The following is a 23,527-nucleotide window of genomic DNA, read 5'->3' as shown; positions in this document are numbered from 1 at the left end:
TTACCTCTGTGATTACCTTGTATCTAAGCATCTTATGACAGTCCCCTGATCACATGACTTTATATTTTATTTTCTATTGACTTGCATTTAGTGCTGTGGTGTGCTAAATCTTAAATAACTCCTCGGGCATGAACACATTGTTATCTACATGGCCCACATGAACTATCAGCCTCCTGTTTTGAAAAGCAAATACAAAAGTATGTGATTAAGAGGCTGTCAATAGAGCCTTTGAAACAGGAAGAAATGTAGAGGTTTAAATGTTATAAAGTATATTAATCTAGCAATGTTGGTTGTGCAAAGCTGGAGAATGGGTAGTAAAGGGATTATCTATCTGTTTAAACAATAACAACTTTAGTGTAGACTGTCCCTTTAAGGTGACATTGAAGTCAAAATAAAACTTGATTCAGACAGAACATGCTGTTAAGAAAAAATAACTTTCTAATTTACTAGGTATCCTTTGTTGAAGAGCATACCTGGGCATTCTTAGAAGTGTGCACATGCGTTAAACACTATATACATTGGTGCAAATTCTGCTGCCATACAATTCTCAAGATCTTTACATGTTCCTGAGACTACCTCCCTTCCATGTTCCTTTAAAGAAATCAAAACTAAACTTTCATGATCAAATAAAGTTTAGGATTAAAAAATAACTTTCCGATTTACTGTTTTTTTTTTTTTAAATGTACTTATTTTTTAATGTGCTCTGTTGAAACTTTGCTCCTTTCCATGATAGCAAACCAAGGTTCATGTGTCTTGAGCAATATATAGCCTCAATGTTTGCAACAATGTATAACATTGTTACAAACCCCGCTGCCATAAAGTGCTCATGGAAAGGAGCTAACTTTCTATCAAGTATACCAATAGAAAGAAGGAAATTGAACAACAAAGAGCATACTGGCATAGCATGTTCTGAGCACTACATGGCAGCAGTATTTGCAACAATGGCAAACATTTTTATAAGCATTCTTGCAATCTCTGCTTTTTTTTCATGCACACTTTGAATCATGAAAGTTTAAAGGACCAATAAATACAGTAGAATTACATAATTAACAAATGCATAATAAAAACACACTGCAATAACGCTTACTCTGAATTTCAAATAAGCAGTAGAACACATTTTTGTTCCCACCGATTTGCTGGCCCCCTGTATCATGTGGCCGCCATCAGCCAATCACAGACTAGTATATGTATACCCTGTGAACTTGTGCATATGCTCAGTAGGAGCTTGGGCCTCATAAAGTGTGTATATAAAAAGGCTGATCAAAATTTGATACTGGAAGTAAATTGGAAAGTCTATTGAAAATGCATGCTCTCTCTGAATCATGAAAGTTTAATTTTGACGTTGGCGTCCCTTTAAGCTTAAATTCCATGTCCCTTTAAATGTTTTAACAAAACAAGGTAACAAGGATAAGTGTGAAAAGAGTAGAATCCTGCTAATATGCCCAGTATGATTTACTGTTACAGATATGTGTGGGTCTTCACTAATACTGCTGTTCTATGTTTCTCTGCTAGATATCTGAAAGCAGCGCTACTAGTTCGGAGCAGGATTCGCTATCACAAACCATAAGTTTGGAAACTTCGTCCGCTTCTGAATCTGATTATATGTCAGATAGTAGTGCAGTGCTTTCCTCAGGTAAGTGGAACGAACTATACTTGGCTTGGTGAAAGCAGCAAACCGTACTGATTGGCAAAATGCTAGATGTTTATCAGATATTGATTGCCACATATTTTTATACGTATACTGTATAGAGATTTACATGTTGAATTGTTAATAATTCATTATCAGAACATAGGAAGCAGAACAGAAATCTTTCTTTTCTTTTATAAAGAACATTCTACAAAGCTATCTTCGATTACTGTCAATATAAAGGCTAGAATTAACAGTCATATTCAGTGTTCATTTTAAGAACATTATTCTATTGTATGCATAGTTGCTAACATTTTGAAAAAAATGTACAGAGTACTTTGCAGCAGAGCCCGGCCCATGTATGGTTTATGTATAATGTAGCAATTCTGATTGCTTAAAGGATGCATGTAATTTTAAAATTCACATCTATTTTGTTCTCTTGTGTACCTTTGTTAAAAAAAGTATATGTACATATCCTCAGCAGCAGCAATGCACTACTGGGAGATAGCTGTTGTTTGGTGGCTACACGCATTTGTCTTTTGTCCTTGGCTCTCCGGATGTGCTCAGCTAGCTCCCAACAGTATATTGCTGCTCTGGAACTGATTTTAATGATGTGTTCAATTCCTTTGCAGAGGTTAAACAGATGGTTATATGCAAGCTATAGTGCAATAATAAAATTGCTATAATATATTAGAGGATTTTCTTTTTGCACTGTTATAACCTTTAAAGCAGGTCAAATCACCAAGATCCTCATCCCCTCCCTTACTCTTAAGCACATAACTGGCATTGCAAGAAAAACCTTACAGCAAGTACCAAAATAAGCAAGCAAGGGTTAAATTATTAACCCTTCAGCATATTTATAGCTGGACACCACAAAGCACCCTAGTATTTATAGATGTTACACAGCCTGAAATTAGACATTGATATTACCTCAGTACATTTAACCTGCTGACTACTATGTTGGGGCTACTGAGAACAATATATGCAGATAGGACTTGCTAATACACTACTAAAAGTTTCACAAGCAGGTGGCATTTTATGAGGTAACTATTTGTATATTCATAAACTATATTCAGACTAAATTGAACAAGGGACAAGCTTAAAAGGCAGGAACAGGAAGACAAAAACAGGATTGTCCCAGGAAAACGGGACAGATGGCAACTACGTGTATGTATATATATTTGTATCTAATTTTCCCTCACATATTTATGATAGAATATGAGTTACTCGTAATTGAAAGGTTTTTAGTTTCTGCCAACGTGGAAAGGTAAATCCAATACAAGAAAACTAAAGCTAAACTTTAAATTCCTCCATTTTTATTTTTTTCTTTATTTTCTAGGTTATTTGACATGTTTGTATTAGTTTAGTTTGGTATATGTTAGTAATAATTTAGGTATCATTTGGTCCTCCATCCTACTATTGAGAGGTTAACTTCAAATGCTCCTGTAACCAGGTTTTTTAAAAATGTATTTTAAATATGAAATTTCCAGTAATTTAAGGACATTCTAATGCACAAATGGCATGATCTAAATTCTTAGGACATGTAATGCTTGATTTAACAACCATAGAAAACTATGTGCTTAACCTCTGTAAAGGTATTAAACACATAGTTAAAGCCCTGCTTGGAACACACAAACATTGCAGCTCCTAAGTGATACATGGCCAGTCATTGATTGTTTCTGATTGGCTGACTGGCTGTCTTCTGCTCAAGATATTCAATACTTGTTCCTGAACAGGATTATGCAGGGGTTAAACAGTTATCTAGGGTTAGTAATACATAAATTACATGCTTTAATGAATTAGAGCATCTGCTTCATGGTATCTTGCATTAGAATGTGCCTTTAAAAGGGACAATAAACACACAGGACCAGATTACAAGTGGAGCATTATTTAAGCATTAACTGCGCTAGAAGTAAGTTTTTTTTACGTGTTGGGTTGTTTTCGTATTATGAGTTAAAAGTAAACTGTTTTCGCTCACGCGCTAACCAGACAAACTCAAAAAGCCAAACTTAGAATATTGCGCCCGCAATAACACATTCCCCCATAAATTTTTTAGTTGTTTAAATAGTGACAAAATAAGTGTAAAGTTTAAATGTCTATAAAACAATAGGAGCTGCCATGTTGTAACTTAGGTTTCTTTCTCTGCTGTGGCCAATTAGGAACAGTTATAAATAGGACACTAGAGTGTGTAACCAACAGTGTTCTAAACTTCCATTTCTAACAGGAACTGGAAAGCTCACAATTTTAGAATGGAATTACAGGAAAAAGGGACAAAATAAATAATAAAAGCCTATTGCAGAATGAAAAAAAATAATATATATATATATATATATATATATATATATATACAAATATTATATCTCTCGTACATCAGCAGCATGCACCCACTCCTGTATGCTTGAGAAGTTGCCTAGGTGACTCCTCAATTTTCAAATAGAAATTTATATACAAAGGAGGACACTCACAGGTCTTTCCATCAACATAAATTTTCTTTATTGCATGAATCACATCACAAATAAGTTGATGTTTCGGCTAATAAAGTCAGCCTTCTTCAAGACAATTTACAAATGAAGACAAAATACATTAATCTAAAGGGCTATAAGCAATGCACAGAATAGATTTTTAAACATCAATTATCAAAAAACACAAGACAGCTAGAGTGCAATACAACGTATCATAAACAGACCAACCATGTATCAAACTGAATTGAACACCTTGGGGCTGCCTAAGCAGATATGCATAAATGTCAGTCGTAAAGCACAATAACAGTGTTCAAGATTTACAATCCAGTGACCGGTATTCCTACACGACCTACTTTGGGACGATCTATACCGGTAACATGGGGAAATCAAAAGCACATAATATCTACCTTAGCAAGATTCCAATGCAGCTTCTCATGCCGCCATTCCGGATTGAGGTATCTGTCTGTACTTGCAAAATCCCAATTGAAATATCAGCTCAGGGTGATACGTCACTGGACGTATAGCACGTTAATGGGAGGGTTTTCCTTTCCTTTAATTCAGTTTGATACATGGTCGGTCTGTTTATGATATGTTGTATTGCACTCTAGATGTCTTGTGGAAGCGCTACTACTGACGCAATGTTTCTCTCTCTGTTAGTTGTTACTTTAGTACTCGATTCACATTTGGGCAAATAACGACATTATTAGCTTAAAGGGACACTGAACCCAATTTTTTTTCTTTCATGATTCAGATTGACCATGAAATTTTAAGCAACTTTCTAATTTACTCCTAGTATCAAATTTTCTTCGTTCTCTTGCTATCTTTATTTTAAAAGCAGGAATGTAAATCTTAGCAGCCAGACGACTTTAGGTTCTGCACCATGGATAGCGTTGGCTTACTGGAGGCTTACATTTACCCACCAATAAGCAAGCATAACCCAGGTTCTCAACCAAAAATGGGTCGTCTCCTATGCATCACATTCCTGCTTTTTAAATAAAAATGGCAAGAGAACGAAGAAAAAATGATAAGAGGAGTAAATTATAAAGTTGCTTGCTAGTGATGTATGGGATATACAATCCTACCAGGAGGGGCAGAGTTTCCCAAACCTCAAAATGCCTATAAATACACCCCTCACCACACCAACAAATCAGTTTGACGAATAGCCAAGTAGTGGGGTGATAAAGAAAGGAGTAAAAAGCATCAACAAAGGAATTTGGAAATAATTGTGCTTTATACAAAAAATAATAACCACCATAAAAAAGGGTGGTCCTCGTGGACTCTTGCCAATATGAAAGAAATTAATTTATCAGGTAAGTTCTTGCATAAATTATGTTTTCTTTCATGTAATTGGCAAGAGTCCATGAGCTAGTGACGTATGGGATAGCAATACCCAAGATGTGGAACTCCACGCAAGAGTCACTAGAGAGGGAGGGATAAAATAAAAACAGCCATTTTCTGCTGAAAAAAAATAATCCACAACCCGAAATATAAGTTTAATCTCATAAATGAAATGAAAAAACTTGAAGCAGAAGAATCAAACTGAAACAGCTGCCTGAAGAACTTTTCTACCAAAAACTGCTTCCGAAGAAGCAAATACATCAAAGTGGTAGAATTTAGTAAATGTATGCAAAGAAGACCAAGTTGCAGCTTTGCAAATCTGATCAACTGAAGCTTCATTCTTAAAAGCCCAGGAAGTGGAAACTGATCTAGTAGAATGAGCTGTAATTCTCTGAGGCGGGGCTTGACCCGACTCCAAATAAGCTTGATGAATCAAAAGCTTTAACCATGAAGCCAAGGAAATGGCAGAAGCCTTCTGACCTTTCCTGGAACCAGAAAAGATAACAAATAGACTAGAAGTCTTCGTGAAATCTTTAATAGCTTCAACATAATATTTCAGAGCTCTCACCACATCCAAAGAATGTAAAGATCTCTCCAAAGAATTCTTAGGATTAGGACACAAGGAAGGGACAGCAATTTCTCTATTAATGTTGTTAGAATTCACAACCTTAGGTAAGAATTTAACCAAGTCCGCAAAACTGATTATCCTGATGAAAAATCAGAAAAGGAGATTAACAAGAGAGAGCTGGTAATTCAGAAACTCTTCTAGCAGAAGAGATGGCCAAAAGAAACAACACTTTCCAAGAAAGTATTTTAATGTCCAAAGAATGCATAGGCTCAAATAGAGGAGCCTGGACTCCAAGGAGGAGAGATTGATTTAATGACATGCTTGATGCGAACCAAAGCCTGCCAAAACAATGAATATCAGGAAGTTTAGCAATCTTTCTGTGAACTAAGACAGAAAGAGCAGAGATTTGTCCTTTCAAGGAACTTGCAGACAAACCTTTATCCAAACCATCCTGAAGAAACTGTAAAATTCTAGGAATTCTAAAAGAATGCCAAGAGAATTTATTAGAGGAACACCATGAAATGTAAGTCTTCCAAACTCGATAATAAATCTTTCTAGAAACAGATTTACAAGCCTGCAACATAGTATTAATCACAGAGTCAGAAAAACCTCTATCACTAAGCGTTCAATTTCCATACCATCAAATATAATGATTTGAGATCCTGATGGAAAAAAGGACCTTGAGATAGAAGGTCTGGCCTTAATGAAAGTGGCCAAGGTTGGCAACTGGGCATCCAAACAAGATCTGCATAACAAAACCTGTGAGGCCATGCTGGAGCCACTAGCAGCACAAACGATTGCTCCATGATGATTTTGGAGATAACTCTCGGAAGAAGAACTAGAGGCGGGAAAATATAAGCAGGTTGATAACACCAAAGAAGTGTCAATGCATCTACTGCTTCCACCTGAGGATCCCTGGACAGGTACCTGGAAAGTTTTTTGTTTAGATGAGATGCCATCAGATCTATTTCTGGAAGACCCCACATCTGACGACTGAGGTAATCCGCTTCCCAATTGTCTATACAAGGGATATAAACCGCAGAAATTAGACAGGAGCTGGATTCCGCCCAAACAAGTATCCGAGATACTTCTGTCATAGCTTGGGGACTGTGAGTCCCACCCTGATGATTGACATATGCCACAGTTGTGATATTGTCTGTCTGAAAACAAATGAACTGTTCTCTCTTCAACAGAGGCCAAAACTGAAGAGCCCTGAGAATCGCACAGAGTTCCAAAATATTTATTGGTAATCTCGCCTCTTGAGATTTCCAAACCCCTTGTGCTGTCAGAGATCCCCAAACAGCTCTCCAACCTGAAAGGATCGCATCTGTTGTGATCACAGTCCAGGTTGGTTGAACGAAAGAGGCCCCTAGAATAATACGATGGTGATCTAACCACCAAGACAGAGATAGTCGAACATTGGGATTTAAGGATATTAATTGGGATAGCCTTGTATAATCCGCGTGGAATGCTGCAGTCATGAGACCTAAAACTTACATGCACATAGCTACTGAAGGGAATGACTGAGACTAAAGGTTCCGACAGGCTGCAACCAATTTAAATCGTCTCTTGTCTGTTAGATTCAGTGTCCATGACTTTGTCTCTATCTGGAAACCTAAAAAGGTTACCCTTGTCTGAGGAATCAAAGAACTTTTTGGTAAATTTATCTTCCAACCATGTTTTTGAAGAAACAACACTAGTTGATTTGTGTGAGATTCTGCAGAACGTAAAGACTGAGCAAGTACCAAGATATCGTCCAAATAAGGAAACACCCCAATACCCCGCTCTCTGATTACAGAGAGTAGGGCACCGAGAACTTTTGAACAGATTCTTGGAGCTGTCGTTAGGCCAAAAGGAAGAGCAACAAATTGGTAATGCTTGTCTAGAAAAGAGAATCTCAGGAACTGATAGTGATCTCGATGAATCGTAATATGAAGATATGCATCCTGTAAATCTATTGTGGACATATAATGCCCTTGCTGAACAAAAGACAGAATAGTCCTTATAGTCACCATTTTGAAAGATGGTACTCTTACATATCGATTCAAAAATTTTAGATCCAAAACTGGTCTGAATGAATTTTCTTTCTTTGGAACAATGAATAGATTTGAATAAAACCCCAGACCCTGTTCCTGAAACGGAACTGGCATGATTACCCCTGATAACTCCAGGTCTGAAACACACTTCAGGAAAGCCTGAGCTTTTACTGAGTTTGCTGGAATGCGTGAGAGAAAAAATCTTCTCACAGGTAGTCTTACTCTGAATCCTATTCTGTACCCCTGAGAAACAATACTCTGAATCCATTGATTTTGGACCACATTGATCCAAACATTTTTGAAAAATCTTAATCTGCCTCCTACCAGCTGAGCTGGAAAGAGGGCCGCGCCTTCATGTGGACTTGGGGGCTGGCTTTGATCTCTTAAATGGCTTGGATTTATTCCAATTTGAGGAAGGCTTCCAATTGGAAACAGATTCCTTGGGGGAAGGATTAGGTTTCTGTTCCTTATTTTGTCGAAAGGAACGAAAACGGTTAGAAGCTTTTAAATTTACCTTTTATCCTGAGGAAAAAAAAACTCCCTTCCCCCCAGTGACAGTTGAAATTATTGAATCCAACTGGGAACCAAATAACTTATTACCTTGGAAAGAAAGATATAGCAATCTGGACTTAGAAGTCATGTCAGCATTCCAAGATTTAAGCCACAAAGCTCTTCTAGCTAAAATAGCTAAAGCCATAGATTAAACATACATTTTGATGATATCAAAAATGGCATCACAAATAAAATGATTAGCATGTTGAAGCAAGCGAACAATGCTAGACAAATCAGAATCCAATTCTTGCTGCGCTAAATGTTCTAACCAAAAAGTTGATGCAGCTGCAACATCAGCCAAAGAAATTGCAGGCCTGAGAAGATGACCTGAATATAAATAAGCTTTCCTTAGATAAGATTCAAGTTTCCTATCTAAAGGATCTTTACAAGAAGTACTATCTACCGTAGGAATAGTAGTACGTTTAGCAAGAGTAGAGAGAGCCCCATCAACTTTTGGGATCTTTTCCTAAAACTCTAAAGAAACTGCTGGCAAAGGATACAATTTTTTTAAACCTTGAAGAAGGAATAAAAGAAGTACCAGACCTATTCCATTCCTTAGAAATCATATCAGAAATAGCATCAGGAACTAGCAAAACCTCTGGAATAACCACAGGAGGTTTATAAACAGAATTTAAACGTTTGCTAGTTTTATTATCAAGGGGACTAGTTTCCTCCATATCCAATGTAATCAACACTTCTTTTAACAAAGATCAAATATACTCCATTTTAAATAATTAAGAAGATTTGTCAGTGTCAATATCTGAGGCAGGATCTTCTGAATCAGATAGATCCCCATCAGAGAAGGATAATTCAGCATGTTGCCGGTCATTTGAAATTTCATCAACTTTATGAGAAGTTTCAAAAGACCTTTTACGTTTATTAGAAGGCGGGATGGCAGACAAAGCCTTCTGAATAGAATCAGAAATAAATTCTTTTAAATTTACAGGTATATCTTGTGGATTAGATGTTGAAGGGACAGCAACAGGTAATGAACTATCCAATGAAAAAATGTTGTCAGGATCACCAAAAAGTAAATTGAAAAGACTTGCTTTATTATTTTTGTGAATAAAACAAAACAAAAAGGGTTAACTAACCCCCAGGGTAAGAGTGATAAATAACCTTAGAAACACAGAAAACATACTTCAGACGGGCCCGGACATGTACTGGTTAAGCAGGGGGACAAGTCTGGCATTGCAGGATCTGAGTCCCTGGCGGCATAGTGTGTTGCTGATGGTAGCCTTTGTTACGTTGGTCCCAGCTCTCTGCAGGTCATTCACTAGGTCCCCCTGTGTGGTTCTGGGATGTTTGCTCACCGTTCTTGTGATCATTTTGACCCCACGGGGTGACATCTTGCGTGGAGCCCCAGATCGTGGGAGATTATCAGTGGTCTTGTATGTCTTCCATTTTCTAATTATTGCTCCCACAGTTGATTTCTTCACACCAAGCTGCTTGCCTATTGCAGATTCAGTCTTCCCAGCCTGGTGCAGGGCTACAGTTTTGTTTCTGGTGTCCTTCGACAGCTCTTTGGTCTTAACCATAGTGGAGTTTGGAGTGTGACTGTTTGAGGTTGTGGACAGGTGTGTTTTATACTGATAACAAGTTTAAACAGGTGCCATTAATATAGGTAATGAGTGGAGGACAGAGGAGCCTCTTAAAGAAGAAGATACAGGTCTGTGAGAGCCAGAATTCTTGCTTGTTTGTAGGTGACCAAATACTTATTTTCCACCATAATTTGCAAATAAATTCTTTCCAAATCAGACAATGTGATTGTCTGGATTTGTTTCCACATTTTGTATCTCATAGTTGAGGTATACCTATGATGAAAATTACAGGCCTCTCTCATCTTCTTAAGTGGGAGAACTTGCACAATTGGTGTTTGACCAAATATTTTTTTGCCCTACTGTATATATATGTGTGTGTGTATATGTGTATGTGTATTATGTGTGTGTGTATGTATGTATATATATATATATATATATATATATATACACATACATGTGTGTGTATGTGTGTGTGTGTGTATATATATATATATATATATATATATATATATATATATATATACACACACACATACATGTGTATATGTGTGTGTGTGTGTATGTATGTATATGTATATATATATATATTTATATATGTATATATTTATATATATGTGTGTGTGTGTATATATATATATATATATATATATATATATATATATATGTGTGTGTGTATATATATATATATATTTATATATATATATATATATATATATGTATATATGTGTGTGTGTGTATGTGTATATATATATATATATATACACACACACAAGACAACAACAGGAAAACTGCACCCGGTCTCCGGATTCAAAGGTAAGTCGCCAAATTGTATGCCCAAATAATATCCTCAATGTCCATAGACAATAACTCCAGGGACTCTCCAAAGTGAAAAGCAAAAGGAGACTTTATTGTTGCTCCATTAATCACGGCTGAATACACATTTCACACACGTATGTGGTCAAGGCAGGTCAAACATGTTTCGTATGCTTCATATATGTTACTTCCTCAGTGACCATTGTTTTAATCACAGCTCAGAGGGCCCTTATATACCCTCATGTAACTCCACCCCTTTTAAATATGCTTAATTAGAAATACAATTAGAATTTTTTTTTAACTATTTAATTAATATATGGGGTCAAAACAGAAAAAAGGAGCATATACAAGTATGAATTAGAAACACAAAAATATCATATGGGATGTCCTAAACTGAAACATTTGAGAAATATTCATTTATTTAATAAATAGATTAACATCCCATTCTGAGTTTAACCCTCTTGGTACTCTGGTATCCAACTGGAAAATCCAAAAGACTTCCCTTTTTTTGAGAATGTCTTCTCTATTACCCCCTCTGGGATGTCTAGGGACAACTTGGATACACTGAAAGGTCAAGAGGGAAACATCCGAATTGTGTTCTCTTTTAAAATGTAAGGACACTGGCGTAGTGGACTCGGGGTCTTCAATTGACCTGAGATGTTGTAAAAAACGATCTTTCAGGGGGCGTGTAGTGAGCCCAACATACTGCTTGTCACACACCCTGCAGGTCAGAAGATATATGACAAATGACGTATTGCATGTGGAATGTTGTCTGATTTGGTATGTTTTACCTGTGGACTGAGAGGTGAAGTCAAGATCAAAAGTGGCAAATGAACATGATTTACACCTGATGCTGCTGCATTTAAAGAAACCAGGCTTCAAAGACAGCCAATTTCTCCTGTTAAGTGTGATCAGTCCACGGGTCATCATTACTTCTGGGATATTAACTCCTCCCCAACAGGAAGTGCAAGAGGATCACCCAGCAGAGCTGCTACACAGCTCCTCCCCTCTACGCCACACCCAGTCATTCTCTTGCACCCAACTAATAGATAGGATGTGTGAGAGGACTGTGGTGATTTTACTTAGTTTTTATAACTTCAATCAAAAGTTTGTTATTTTAAAACAGCACCGGAGTGTGTTGTTCCTTCTCAGGGAGAATTTGAAGAAGAGTCTACCTGAGTTTTTCTGTATGATTTTAACCGGAGTAGTTAAGATCATGTTGCTGTTCTCGGCCATCTGAGGAGTGAGGTAAACTTCAGATCAGGGGACAGCGGGCAGGTTCACCTGCAAAGAGGTATGTAGCAGCATATTATTTTCTGAGAATGGAATTGACTAGAAAATACTGCAAATACCTATATAAAGTAAGTTCAGCCTTAAATGCAGTAGTAGCAACTGGTATCAGGCTGTCATGTATGTATATTTTCACTTCAGTTTTCTGGGGAATGGCATTTCACTGAAATAATACTGTTTACATAAAGCTTTAGCCTATTTTGCAGTAAAAACGGCTTGCAGCAGGCTTTTTATGACAAATACATTTATTGATCTTAAACGTTTTTGCTGGCATGTGAAATCGTTTATTTTTCTGAGGTACTGGGTGAAAACTTATTTGGGCATTAGTTTTATCCACTTGGCGGGCATTTTGTTTGATTTATGACAGTTTACTGATCTCCCTCACTGTTGTGTGTGAGGGGGAGGGGCTGAATTTGGCGCTTTTACTACGCATCAAAAATTCAGTCACAAGTCTGTTCTTCTTCCCTGCATGATCCGGTTCGTCTCTACAGAGCTCAGGGGTCTTCAAAAAGTTATTTTGAGGGAGGTAATCACTCACAGCAGACCTGTGAGATTGTGCTTGACTGTGATAAAAAACGTTACATTCTGTACTTTTTTTCTGCTATTAAAGGGCTAGTTATCCATTACTAATGGGAGCAATCCTTTGCTAAAATTGTATTTTTACTGGGAAAAAAGTTTGTTTTCATAAAATTATCTGTTTTATTGTACTCAACTGTCATATCTTTCTGTGCTTCTTAAAGGCACAGTGCGTTTTTTGCATACTATTTATAAAAGTGAATTGAAAAGTATTTCCAAGTTTGCTGGTTATTTGCTAGTGTGTTAAACATGTCTGACTCAGAGGAATATCTCTGTGCTATATGTGCTAAAGCCAAAGTGGAGCCCAATAGAAATTTATGTACTAATTGTATTGATGCTACTTTAAATAAAAGTCAATCTGTACAAATTGAACAGCATTCACCAGACAACGAGAGGAAAGTTATGCCGACTAACTCCCCTCACGTGTCAGTACCTGCATCTCCCGCTCGGGGGATGCGTGATATTGTAACGCCGGGTACTTCAGGGCGGCCATTACAAATCACATTGCAGGACATGGCTAATGTTATGACTGAGGTTTTGTCTAAATTACCAGAACTTAGAGGGAAGCGGGACCACTCTGGGGTGAGAACAGAGTGCGCTGATAATACTAGGGCCATGTCAGATACTGGGTCACAGTATGCGGAACATGAGGACGGAGAGCTTCAATCTGCAGGTGACGGTTCTGATCCCAATAGAGTGGATTCAGACATTTCTAATTTTAAGTTTAAGCTTGAAAACCTCCGCGTACTGTTAGGGGAGGTATTAGCGGCTCTGAATGATTGTAACACCGTTGCAATTCCAGAGAAATTATGTAGGCTGGATAGATACTATGCGGTACCGGCGAGTACTGACGTATTTCCTATACCTAAGAGGCTTACAGAGATAATTACTAAGGAGTGGGATAGGCCCGGTGTGCCCTTTTTCCCCCCCTCCTGTATTTAGAAAAATGTTCCCAATAGACGCCACCACACGGGACTTATGGCAGACGATCCCTAAGGTGGAGGGAGCGGTTTCGACTCTGGCTAAGCGTACCACTATCCCGGTGGAGGATAGCTGTGCTTTTTCTGATCCAATGGATAAAAAATTAGAAGGTTACCTTAAGAAAATGTTTGTTCAACAAGGTTTTATATTGCAACCTCTTGCATGTATTGCGTCTGTCACGGCCGCATCAGCCTTTTGGTCCGAGTCCCTGGAAGAGACTCTTGACTCAATAACTATAGAGGAAATTTCAAACAAGCTTAAAACACTTAAGCTAGCTAATTCATTTGTTTCAGATGCCGTTGTACATTTAACTAAACTTACGGCTAAGAATTCCGGATTCGCCATTCAGGCACGCAGAGCACTGTGGCTAAAATCCTGGTCAGCTGATGTTACTTCTAAATCTAAGTTACTCAACATACCTTTCAAAGGGCAGACCTTATTCGGGCCCGGTTTGAAGAAAATTATCGCTGACATTACAGGAGGTAAAGGCCACGCCCTGCCTCAAGACAGAGCCAAGCCGAAGGCTAGACAGTCTAATTTTCGTTCCTTTCGTAATTTCAAGACAGGAGCAGCATCAACTTCCTCTGCACCAAAACAGGAAGGAGCTGTTGCTCGCTACAGACAAGGCTGGAGACCTAACCAGTCCTGGAACAAGGGCAAGCAGGCCAGAAAACCTGCTGCTGCCCCTAAGACAGCATGAATTGAGGGCCCCCGATCCGGGAACGGATCTAGTGGGGGGCAGACTTTCTCTCTTCGCCCAGGCTTGGGCAAGAGATGTCCAGGATCCCTGGGCGTTAGAGATCATATCTCAGGGATATCTTCTGGACTTCAAATCCTCTCCCCCAAAAGGGAGATTCCATCTGTCAAGGTTGTCAACAAACCAAATAAAGAAAGAGGCGTTCCTACGCTGTGTACAAGATCTTTTACTAATGGGAGTGATCCATCCGGTTCCGCGGTCGGAACACGGACAGGGGTTTTACTCAAATCTGTTTGTGGTTCCCAAGAAAGAAGGAACCTTCAGACCAATCTTGGATTTAAAGATCCTAAACAAATTCCTAAGAGTTCCATCGTTCAAAATGGAAACTATTCGGACAATCCTACCCATGATCCAAAAGGGTCAGTACATGACCACAGTGGATTTAAAGGATGCTTACCTTCACATACCGATTCACAGAGATCATTTCCGGTATCTAAGGTTTGCCTTCCTAGACAGGCATTACCAGTTTGTAGCTCTTCCATTCGGGTTGGCTACGGCTCCAAGAATCTTCACAAAGGTTCTGGGGGCTCTTCTGGCGGTGCTAAGACCGCGAGGAATCTCGGTAGCTCCATACCTAGACGACATTCTGATTCAAGCTTCAAGCTTTCAAACTGCCAAGTCTCATACAGAGTTTGTACTGGCATTTCTAAGATCGCATGGGTGGAAGGTAAACGGAAAGAAGAGTTCTCTCGTTCCACTCACAACAGTTCCCTTCTTGGGGACTCTTATAGATTCTGTAGAAATGAAGATTTACCTGACAGAAGACAGGTTAACAAAACTTCAAAACGCCTGCCGTGTCCTTCATTCCATTCAACACCCGTCAGTGGCTCAATGTATGGAGGTGATCGGCTTAATGGTAGCGGCAATGGACATAGTCCCCTTTGCACGCCTACACCTCAGACCGCTGCAATTGTGCATGCTAAGTCAGTGGAATGGGGATTACTCAGATTTGTCCCCCACTCTGAATCTGGATCAAGAGACCAGAAATTCTCTTCTGTGGTGGCTTTCTCGGCCACATCTGTCCAAGGGGATGCCATTCAGCAGGCCAAATTGGACAATTGTAACAACAGACGCCAGCCTGTTAGGTTGGGGCGCTGTCTGGAATTCCCTGAAGGCTCAGGGATCATGGACTCAGGAGGAGAGTCTCCTGCCAATAAACATTCTGGAATTGAGAGCAGTTCTCAATGCCCTTCTGGCTTGGCCCCAGTTAACAACTCGGGGGTTCATCAGATTTCAGTCGGACAACATCACGACTGTAGCTTACATCAACCATCAAGGAGGAACAAGAAGCTCCCTAGCGATGATGGAAGTATCAAAGATAATTCGTTGGGCAGAGTCTCACTCTTGCCATCTCTCAGCAATCCACATTCCGGGAGTGGAGAACTGGGAGGCGGATTTCCTAAGTCGTCAGACTTTTCATCCGGGGGAGTGGGAACTTCATCCGGAGGTCTTTGCCCAAATACTTTGACGTTGGGGCAAACCAGAGCTAGATCTCATGGCGTCTCGACAGAACGACAAGCTTCCTCGTTACGGGTCCAGATCCAGGGATCCGGCAGCGGCCCTAGTAGATGCTTTGACAGCACCTTGGACCTTCGGGAGAGCTTATGTGTTTCCACCCTTTCCGATGCTTCCTCGATTGATCGCCAGAATCAAACAGGAGAGAGCATCAGTAATTCTAATAGCGCCTGCGTGGCCTCGCAGGACCTGGTATGCAGATCTAGTGGACATGTCATCCTGTCCACCTTGGTCTCTGCCTCTGAGACAGGACCTTCTGATTCAGGGTCCTTTCAAACATCAAAATCTAATTTCTCTGAAGCTGACTGCCTGGAGATTGAACGCTTGATTTTATCAAAACGTGGATTCTCTGAGTCAGTAATTGATACCCTGATACAGGCTAGGAAGCCTGTTACCAGAAAGATTTATCATAAAATATGGCGTAAATACCTATATTGGTGCGAATCCAAAGGTTACTCTTGGAGTAAGGTTAGGATTCCTAGGATATTGTCTTTTCTACAAGAGGGTTTAGAAAAGGGCTTATCCGCTAGTTCTTTAAAGGGACAGATCTCAGCTCTGTCCATTTTGTTACACAAACGTCTGTCAGAAGTTCCAGACGTTCAGGCTTTTTGTCAGGCTTTGGCCAGGATTAAGCCTGTGTTTAAAAATGTTGCTCCGCCATGGAGTTTAAACCTTGTTCTTAACGTTTTACAGGGCGTTCCGTTTGAACCCCTTCATTCCGTTGATATAAAATTGTTATCTTGGAAAGTTCTATTTTTAATGGCTATTTCCTCGGCTCGAAGAGTCTCTGAGTTATCAGCCTTACATTGTGATTCTCCTTATCTGATTTTTCACTCGGATAAGGTAGTTCTGCGTACTAAACCTGGGTTCTTACCTAAGGTAGTCACTAACAGGAATATCAATCAGGAGATTGTTGTTCCATCCTTGTGTCCTAATCCTTCCTCAAAGAAGGAACAACTTCTGCACAATCTAGATGTAGTTCGTGCCCTAAAATTTTATTTACAGGCAACTAAAGATTTTCGACAAACATCTTCACTGTTTGTCGTTTACTCTGGTCAGAGGAGAGGTCAAAAAGCTTCGGCTACCTCTCTCTCTTTTTGGCTTCGTAGCATAATACGTTTAGCCTATGAGACTGCTGGACAGCAGCCTCCTGAAAGAATTACAGCTCATTCCACTAGAGCTGTGGCTTCCACTTGGGCCTTTAAGAATGAGGCCTCTGTTGAACAGATTTGCAAGGCTGCAACTTGGTCTTCGCTTCATACTTTTTCCAAATTTTACAAATTTGACACTTTTGCTTCTTCGGAGGCTATTTTTGGGAGAAAGGTTCTTCAGGCAGTGGTTCCTTCTGTATAAAGATCCTGCCTATCCCTCCCGTCATCCGTGTACTTTTGCTTTGGTATTGGTATCCCAGAAGTAATGATGACCCGTGGACTGATCACACTTAACAGGAGAAAACATAATTTATGCTTACCTGATAAATTCCTTTCTCCTGTAGTGTGATCAGTCCACGGCCCGCCCTGTTTTTTATGGCAGGTCTAAATTTTTAAATTATACTCCAGTCACCACTGCACCCTTTAGCTTCTCCTTTCTCGTTGGTTCTTGGTCGAATGACTGGGTGTGGCGTAGAGGGGAGGAGCTGTGTAGCAGCTCTGCTGGGTGATCCTCTTGCACTTCCTGTTGGGGAGGAGTTAATATCCCAGAAGTAATGATGACCCGTGGACTGATCACACTACAGGAGAAAGGAATTTATCAGGTAAGCATAAATTATGTTTTTTCTTCTTGTTTAAAGGCAGCATGGAAGGTGAAACCATATTACCCAGGGTCTTATTTTTGCGTGTAATAAAATGACACCCCTCATGTACTAGATCTCTAAGTGTCTCATCAACTTCCAAGATAGGAAGAGAGCTCCTCACAATATTACAGATTTTGTGATATTCCTGACTGTAAGTAGTAATGAATTTGGGCTTGTTCTCAGTTGTATCCAATTTGGTTTTGTGTATAAAGAGAGAATCTCTATCAATATCATCTACTTTGGATTTAGCATCCAAAAGCAGCTTGTGATCATAGCCTCTCTCTAAAAAACGGTCTGTCAATTCCTTAGCATGTACCTCATATTTCTCATGTTGGGAACAATTCCTTTTGGCCCTCATATATTGTCCTCTGGGTATGGCAGAGATGGTGTGTCTAGGATGGCAGGAGTTTGCATTTAATATAGTGTTTCCAGCAATCTCTTTACGATATTGCTGTACATCAATCTTTTATTTATCAAAATTGGGATAAAGCTCAATATCCAGGTAAAAAATCCTCTCCTCACTACTTTCAAATGTAAAATTTAAGTTCAAATCATTGTCCTGTAAATGTGCTATAAAGAGGGGAACCAAATCCTTGGGACCTCACCAAACAAAAAGCAAGTCGTCAATATAGCGACCAAAATAGGCAATGTGCTCCTTGAAAGGGTTAGTATCTCCAAAGACGCGGAACAGCTCCCACCAACCCAAATAAAGGTTGGCATATGAGGGCGCAAATTTGGCCCCCATTGCTGTTATATATAGGCAAAAGAGAGACCGCACTCGTAGGACTTAATTTCCCCACATCTGTGGAATTTTAATACTCAGTAATGTTTCGGGGTTTCCCCCTTTATCAAACATGTTTGATAAAGGGGGAAACCCCAAAACGTTACTGAGTATTAAAATTCCACAGATGTGGGGAACTTAAGTCCTATGAGTGCGGTCTCTCTTTTGCCTATATTATATTCAGATGTACTGCACCTAGGCATTATTGGATAACGTGAGTGCTTGGTGACTATATATATATATATATATATATATATATATATATATATATATATATATATATATATATATATATATATATATGGAATTTTACTTGTTCCATTATATATATATATATATAGATATATGGAATTTTACTTGTTCCATTATATATATATATATATATATATATATAATGGAACAAGTACAAATCCAGCGAGCCGTCTTTAAAATTTCAGCATTTTATTCCAGGTAGAAAATTATTTCCAAACAGCATAAAACTGTAAAAAATAGCTCATGCCTCCAGATTAAGCCATAGCCAGTCTTACGCGTTTCGGCTTAGAAACTGCCTTAATCATAGACCATATTGCTACATCCGGTGTTAACCCTTATATAGCCAGAGAAAAACAATTACAAGGGATAACAGCTGTGTCTGGATATGTGAGCTATTAATGTATACTGACAAGAAGAACAGACCCAATACATACAGAGAACTAATACAGACAATAATTTAATAGGTGGACTTAGATATGCTAACAACTAGATAACCTCTACTTCAAAATAGATAGTACATAAAGTATTAAATTCTAACCTAAAAGTCTGTGGTTTATTGAAATTAATCAAACTACCAGGATATATACACACTAATAATCTATATTGTAATCCTTCATATTTCATAGAGTATATGGTAATTTAAACTTCAAAGAAAGGCAATACAATTTACAAATCTAATAGGTCAGAATCGTTGTCTAATTTACAATCTCACACGATCTACCTTTACTTATATATATGAAACTTAAATATTCCTGTATTTTATACCCTGGTAACCTTTCAATATTTCATTTATTAAATAACCCCAGACTATAGTGTTTCTATCTAATTGATATAAGAATCAGTACTAGGTGGAGTAAAGATGTCCCAGTCCAATAGTCCTAACCCTATAACCAAGTTATGTTTAGTGTATTCTTTAGTGACTCATTTAGAATTGCCAATGGTTAATAATATCACCTGTTGCATTAAATCCCTGCGGACGTCTGGTCCGCAGGGTGAAGATTCAAAATGCCTCCCTATGTTATAGTGTGGCCGATCTGTCTCCCCCCCGCGGAGTATTTCTTACTAGTTCAATCACTTGACATTTAAATGTTTTAACCACTTTATTGTGGATCGTGCTAAAGTGATGGACCAGATCTGAGACATCTATATCCTTCTCGATGTTGTTTAGATGTTCTCTGATCCTAACTCTCACTTCACGGGTCGTGCAACCCACATACTGTTTGTTGCATTCTGTACACTCAGCTACATATACAACGTATGTGGTACGGCAATTAGTGCAGTTAGATAGAAGAAACACTCTTTGTGTGACCCTAGACTGAAAACGATTCGTCACACTTGTATGGCTGCAGGCTATGCAGGCCGTAAAGTGACACTTAAAATGTCCTTTGACTGAAAGCCAACTGCTCCCTCCTGTACTTAACTTTTTTAACATACTCGGGGCTAGGATATTACCTATAGTTTGTCCCCTTTTGGGGACAAAATTACAGCCTTCATCAACAAAACACTTGAGACTTTCATCACCCGTTAGAACTGAAAGATGTTTTGTTATAATGCCACAGACTTCCCTGAACTGTGGACTGTAAGTAGTGGTAAATGTTGGTTTATTCAGGTCAAAATTTTCACTTTTATTTTTACTCCTCTGTTGGAGCATACTTGATCGCTCCATTCTATTGACCTCTAAATAGGCCCTCTCTACAGTCTTTGGGTGATAGCCTCTTTCAAGTAATTGTGTCTTAAGGATGCTTGCTTCCGTCTGAAAATCAGAATCCAGGGAGCAATTCCTCTTTAATCTAATCATCTGGCCTTTTGCCACCCCAAACCCAGTATGCCTTGGATGGCTGGATTTGGCGTGTAAAATAGTGTTTGATGTAATAGGCTTTCTATATAGAGTTATCACCTTTTTGAGTTTTAGGGTCTCCAATAAGAGAAACATCCAAGTATGGTATAGACAATTTCTCCCAAACAGATGTGAATTGTAAATTCACACTGTTTGTATTTAAATACGTGTGAAACTGCACTGCCTCATCCTCAGTCCCAGTCCACACGAAAAGCAAGTCGTCTATATATCTCTTATATGATCTTATCTTGCTTCTCTGTGTGTTCTGTTCTCCAAAGACGTGGGATCTTTCCCACCAGCCCATGCAAAGATTTGCATAGGCTGGGGCAAATTTGGCGCCCATCGCGGTCGCACGCCTCTGGAGAGCAGATAGTTACATAAAAATAAAGATTCTTTATTAGTTTTCAGTCTGCTTGTTTTTTTAAAAAAAAAACTTTTTTTTTTACCTTTAGCCTGTAACACATTCCTATGCTGTATTTATTATTTAGATTAAGGTATAAGCAGAATGTGTGCAGGGGGCTACCAGTCCCATTTATAACCTACATTTGCAGCATATTTGACAGTTGCAGCCGTCAAAACTACAATAATGTAGTTCCCTTTACCCCACAGTCTAGATGGGAATAACTCGGCAGCCTGGTGCTCATGTGTGATGGAATAGAGGGAACATAATCTGCAAATTTAAATTATTAGTAATACATGTAAAAGATTTAATAATATTTACTTTCTAGAAACTGCAGGTGCTGAACCTCAGAGACATATTTTTTTTTTTTTTACAGCTAAACTCCGCCCACTATGCACCTTTATTTGAAGGAGCCAATCTTTGCTTAAGTCTGCAGACACAAGGCTAACCACAGTCATTATGTTAGTATAAAGGGTATTGTTGCAGCTGCTATCTGTTTAAAACCTAATAGGGAAAGATATGTAGCAGGTTTAGACTTGAGACATCTGCAGTGCACATTTCCAGTTGTAGTAATTAGCAAAATCCACAATGTACATGAATGAGTATATTGCAAAGTTCTTTTAATATTAAAATCTCAAGGTGCTAACTGGCCCTGTTATGTTATTTCCTCTGGTGAGGCTGATTAAGGACAATTATAAGTGAGCTGCTAGATCGTTCTCACTGTGTTTAATGTCCCTTTAAAGGGACATTAAACCCCAAAAAATTCTTTCATGATTCAGATAGAGGACACAAGTTTTAAAAAGTTTCCAATTTACTTCTATCTCATGTTATTCTTTGTTGAAGAGATACCTAGGTAGGTAGCGTGCACATGCCTAAAGCACTACATGACAGGAATTAGTGCTGCCATCTAGTGCTCCTGCTAATGTATAACACTGTTGAAAAACTGCTGCTATATAGTGCTGCAGACACATGCACACTCTCTTAAAGGGACAGTCTACCATAGAATTGTTATCGTTTAAAAGATAGATAATCCCTTTATTACCCATTCCCCAGTTTTGCATAACCAACACAGTTATAATACACTTTTTACCTCTGTGATTACCTTGTATCTAGGAACCTTCTTCCAGCCCCCTGATCACATGACTGTGACTGTTTATTATCTACTAGTCCTAAAGCCCCTTCACACGGGCCATTTTTTGCAGTACAGTGGTCCCACCCCTGGCGTTCTCTCCCTCCCACTCTCTTTTGCTTTCTCTCTCTCTTGCCCCTCTATCTCTCCCCCCCTCTCTCTCTCCCCCCCTCTCTCTCTCCCCCCCTCTCTCTCTCCCCCCTCTCTCTCTCTCTCTCTCCCCTCCCTCTCTCTCCCCTCCCTCTCTCTCTCTCTCTCCCCTCCCTCTCTCTCCCCTCCCTCTCTCTCTCTCTCCCCTCTCTCTCTCTCTCTCTCTCCCCTCTCTCTCTCTCTCTCCCCTCTCTCTCTCTCTCTCCCCTCTCTCTCTCTCTCTCTCTCTCTCTCTCTCTCTCCCTCTCTCTCCCCTCTCTCTCTCTCTCTCTCTCTCTCTCTCTCTCTCTCTCTCTCTCCCCTCTATCTCACCCCTCTCTCTCTCTCTCTCTCTCTCTCTCCCCTCTCTCTCTCTCTCTCTCTCTCTCTCCCCTCTCTCTCTCTCCCCTCTCTCTCTCTCTCTCTCTCTCTCTCTCTCTCTCCCCTCTCTCTCTCTCTCTCTCTCCCCTCTCTCTCTCTCTCTCTCCCCTCTCTCTCTCTCTCTCTCTCTCTCTCTCTCTCTCTCTCTCTCTCTCTCTCTCTCTCTCCCCTCTATCTCTCTCTCTCTCCCCTCTATCTCTCTCTCTCTCCCCCCTCTCTCTCGCCTCCTCTCTCTCTCGCCTCTCTCTTTCTCTCTCCTCTCTCTCTCTCTCCCCTCTCTCTTTCTCTCTCCTCTCTCTCTCTCTCCCCTCTATCTCTCTCTCTTTCCCCCCTCTCTCGCCTCTCTCTCTCTCTCGCCTCTCTCTCTCTCTCGCCTCTCTCTCTCTCTCTCTCTCTCTCTCTCTCTCTCTCTCTCTCTCGCCTCTGTCTCTCTCACTCCCCTCTCTCTCTATCTCCCGCCTCTGTCTCTCTCACTCCCCTCTCTCTCTATCTCCCCCCTCTCTCTATCTCCCCCTCTCTCTTTTTCTGTCCACATCTCCCCTCTTTCTCTCTCCCCTCTCTCTCTATCTCTCTCCCCTCTCTCCCCTCTCTCTCTATCTCTCTATCTCTCTCCCTCTGTCTCTCTCCCTCTCCCCCCCTCTATCTCTCTCTCACCCCCCCCCCCCCCCCTCTCTCTCTCTCTCTCTCTCTCCCTCCCCCCCCCCCCTCTCTCTCTCTCTCTCTCTCTCATTCTCTCTCCTCTCTCTCTCTCTGTCTCTCTCCTCTCTCTC

At 39.7% G+C, this 23,527-nt stretch overlaps 1 protein-coding gene across 2 annotated transcripts in view; it reads left to right on the top strand.

The window, feature by feature from the left end:
• The window catches only part of TAF1B (TATA-box binding protein associated factor, RNA polymerase I subunit B), a 316,787-nt gene that overhangs the window by 26,635 nt on the left and 266,625 nt on the right, over positions 1-23,527 (top strand). For both annotated transcript variants that reach the window (XM_053709699.1, XM_053709698.1), the window contains exon 6: positions 1,513-1,633. In XM_053709699.1, coding sequence (XP_053565674.1) covers positions 1,513-1,633 — 121 coding nt within the window. The remainder of the gene's footprint in view (positions 1-1,512; positions 1,634-23,527) is intronic.

Source organism: Bombina bombina, chromosome 4, assembly GCF_027579735.1.
Source record: "Bombina bombina isolate aBomBom1 chromosome 4, aBomBom1.pri, whole genome shotgun sequence".
Lineage (NCBI taxonomy): Eukaryota > Metazoa > Chordata > Amphibia > Anura > Bombinatoridae > Bombina > Bombina bombina.
The sequence above is the reverse complement of the archived record's forward strand: the minus strand, read 5'-3'. Positions and strand labels throughout refer to the sequence as shown.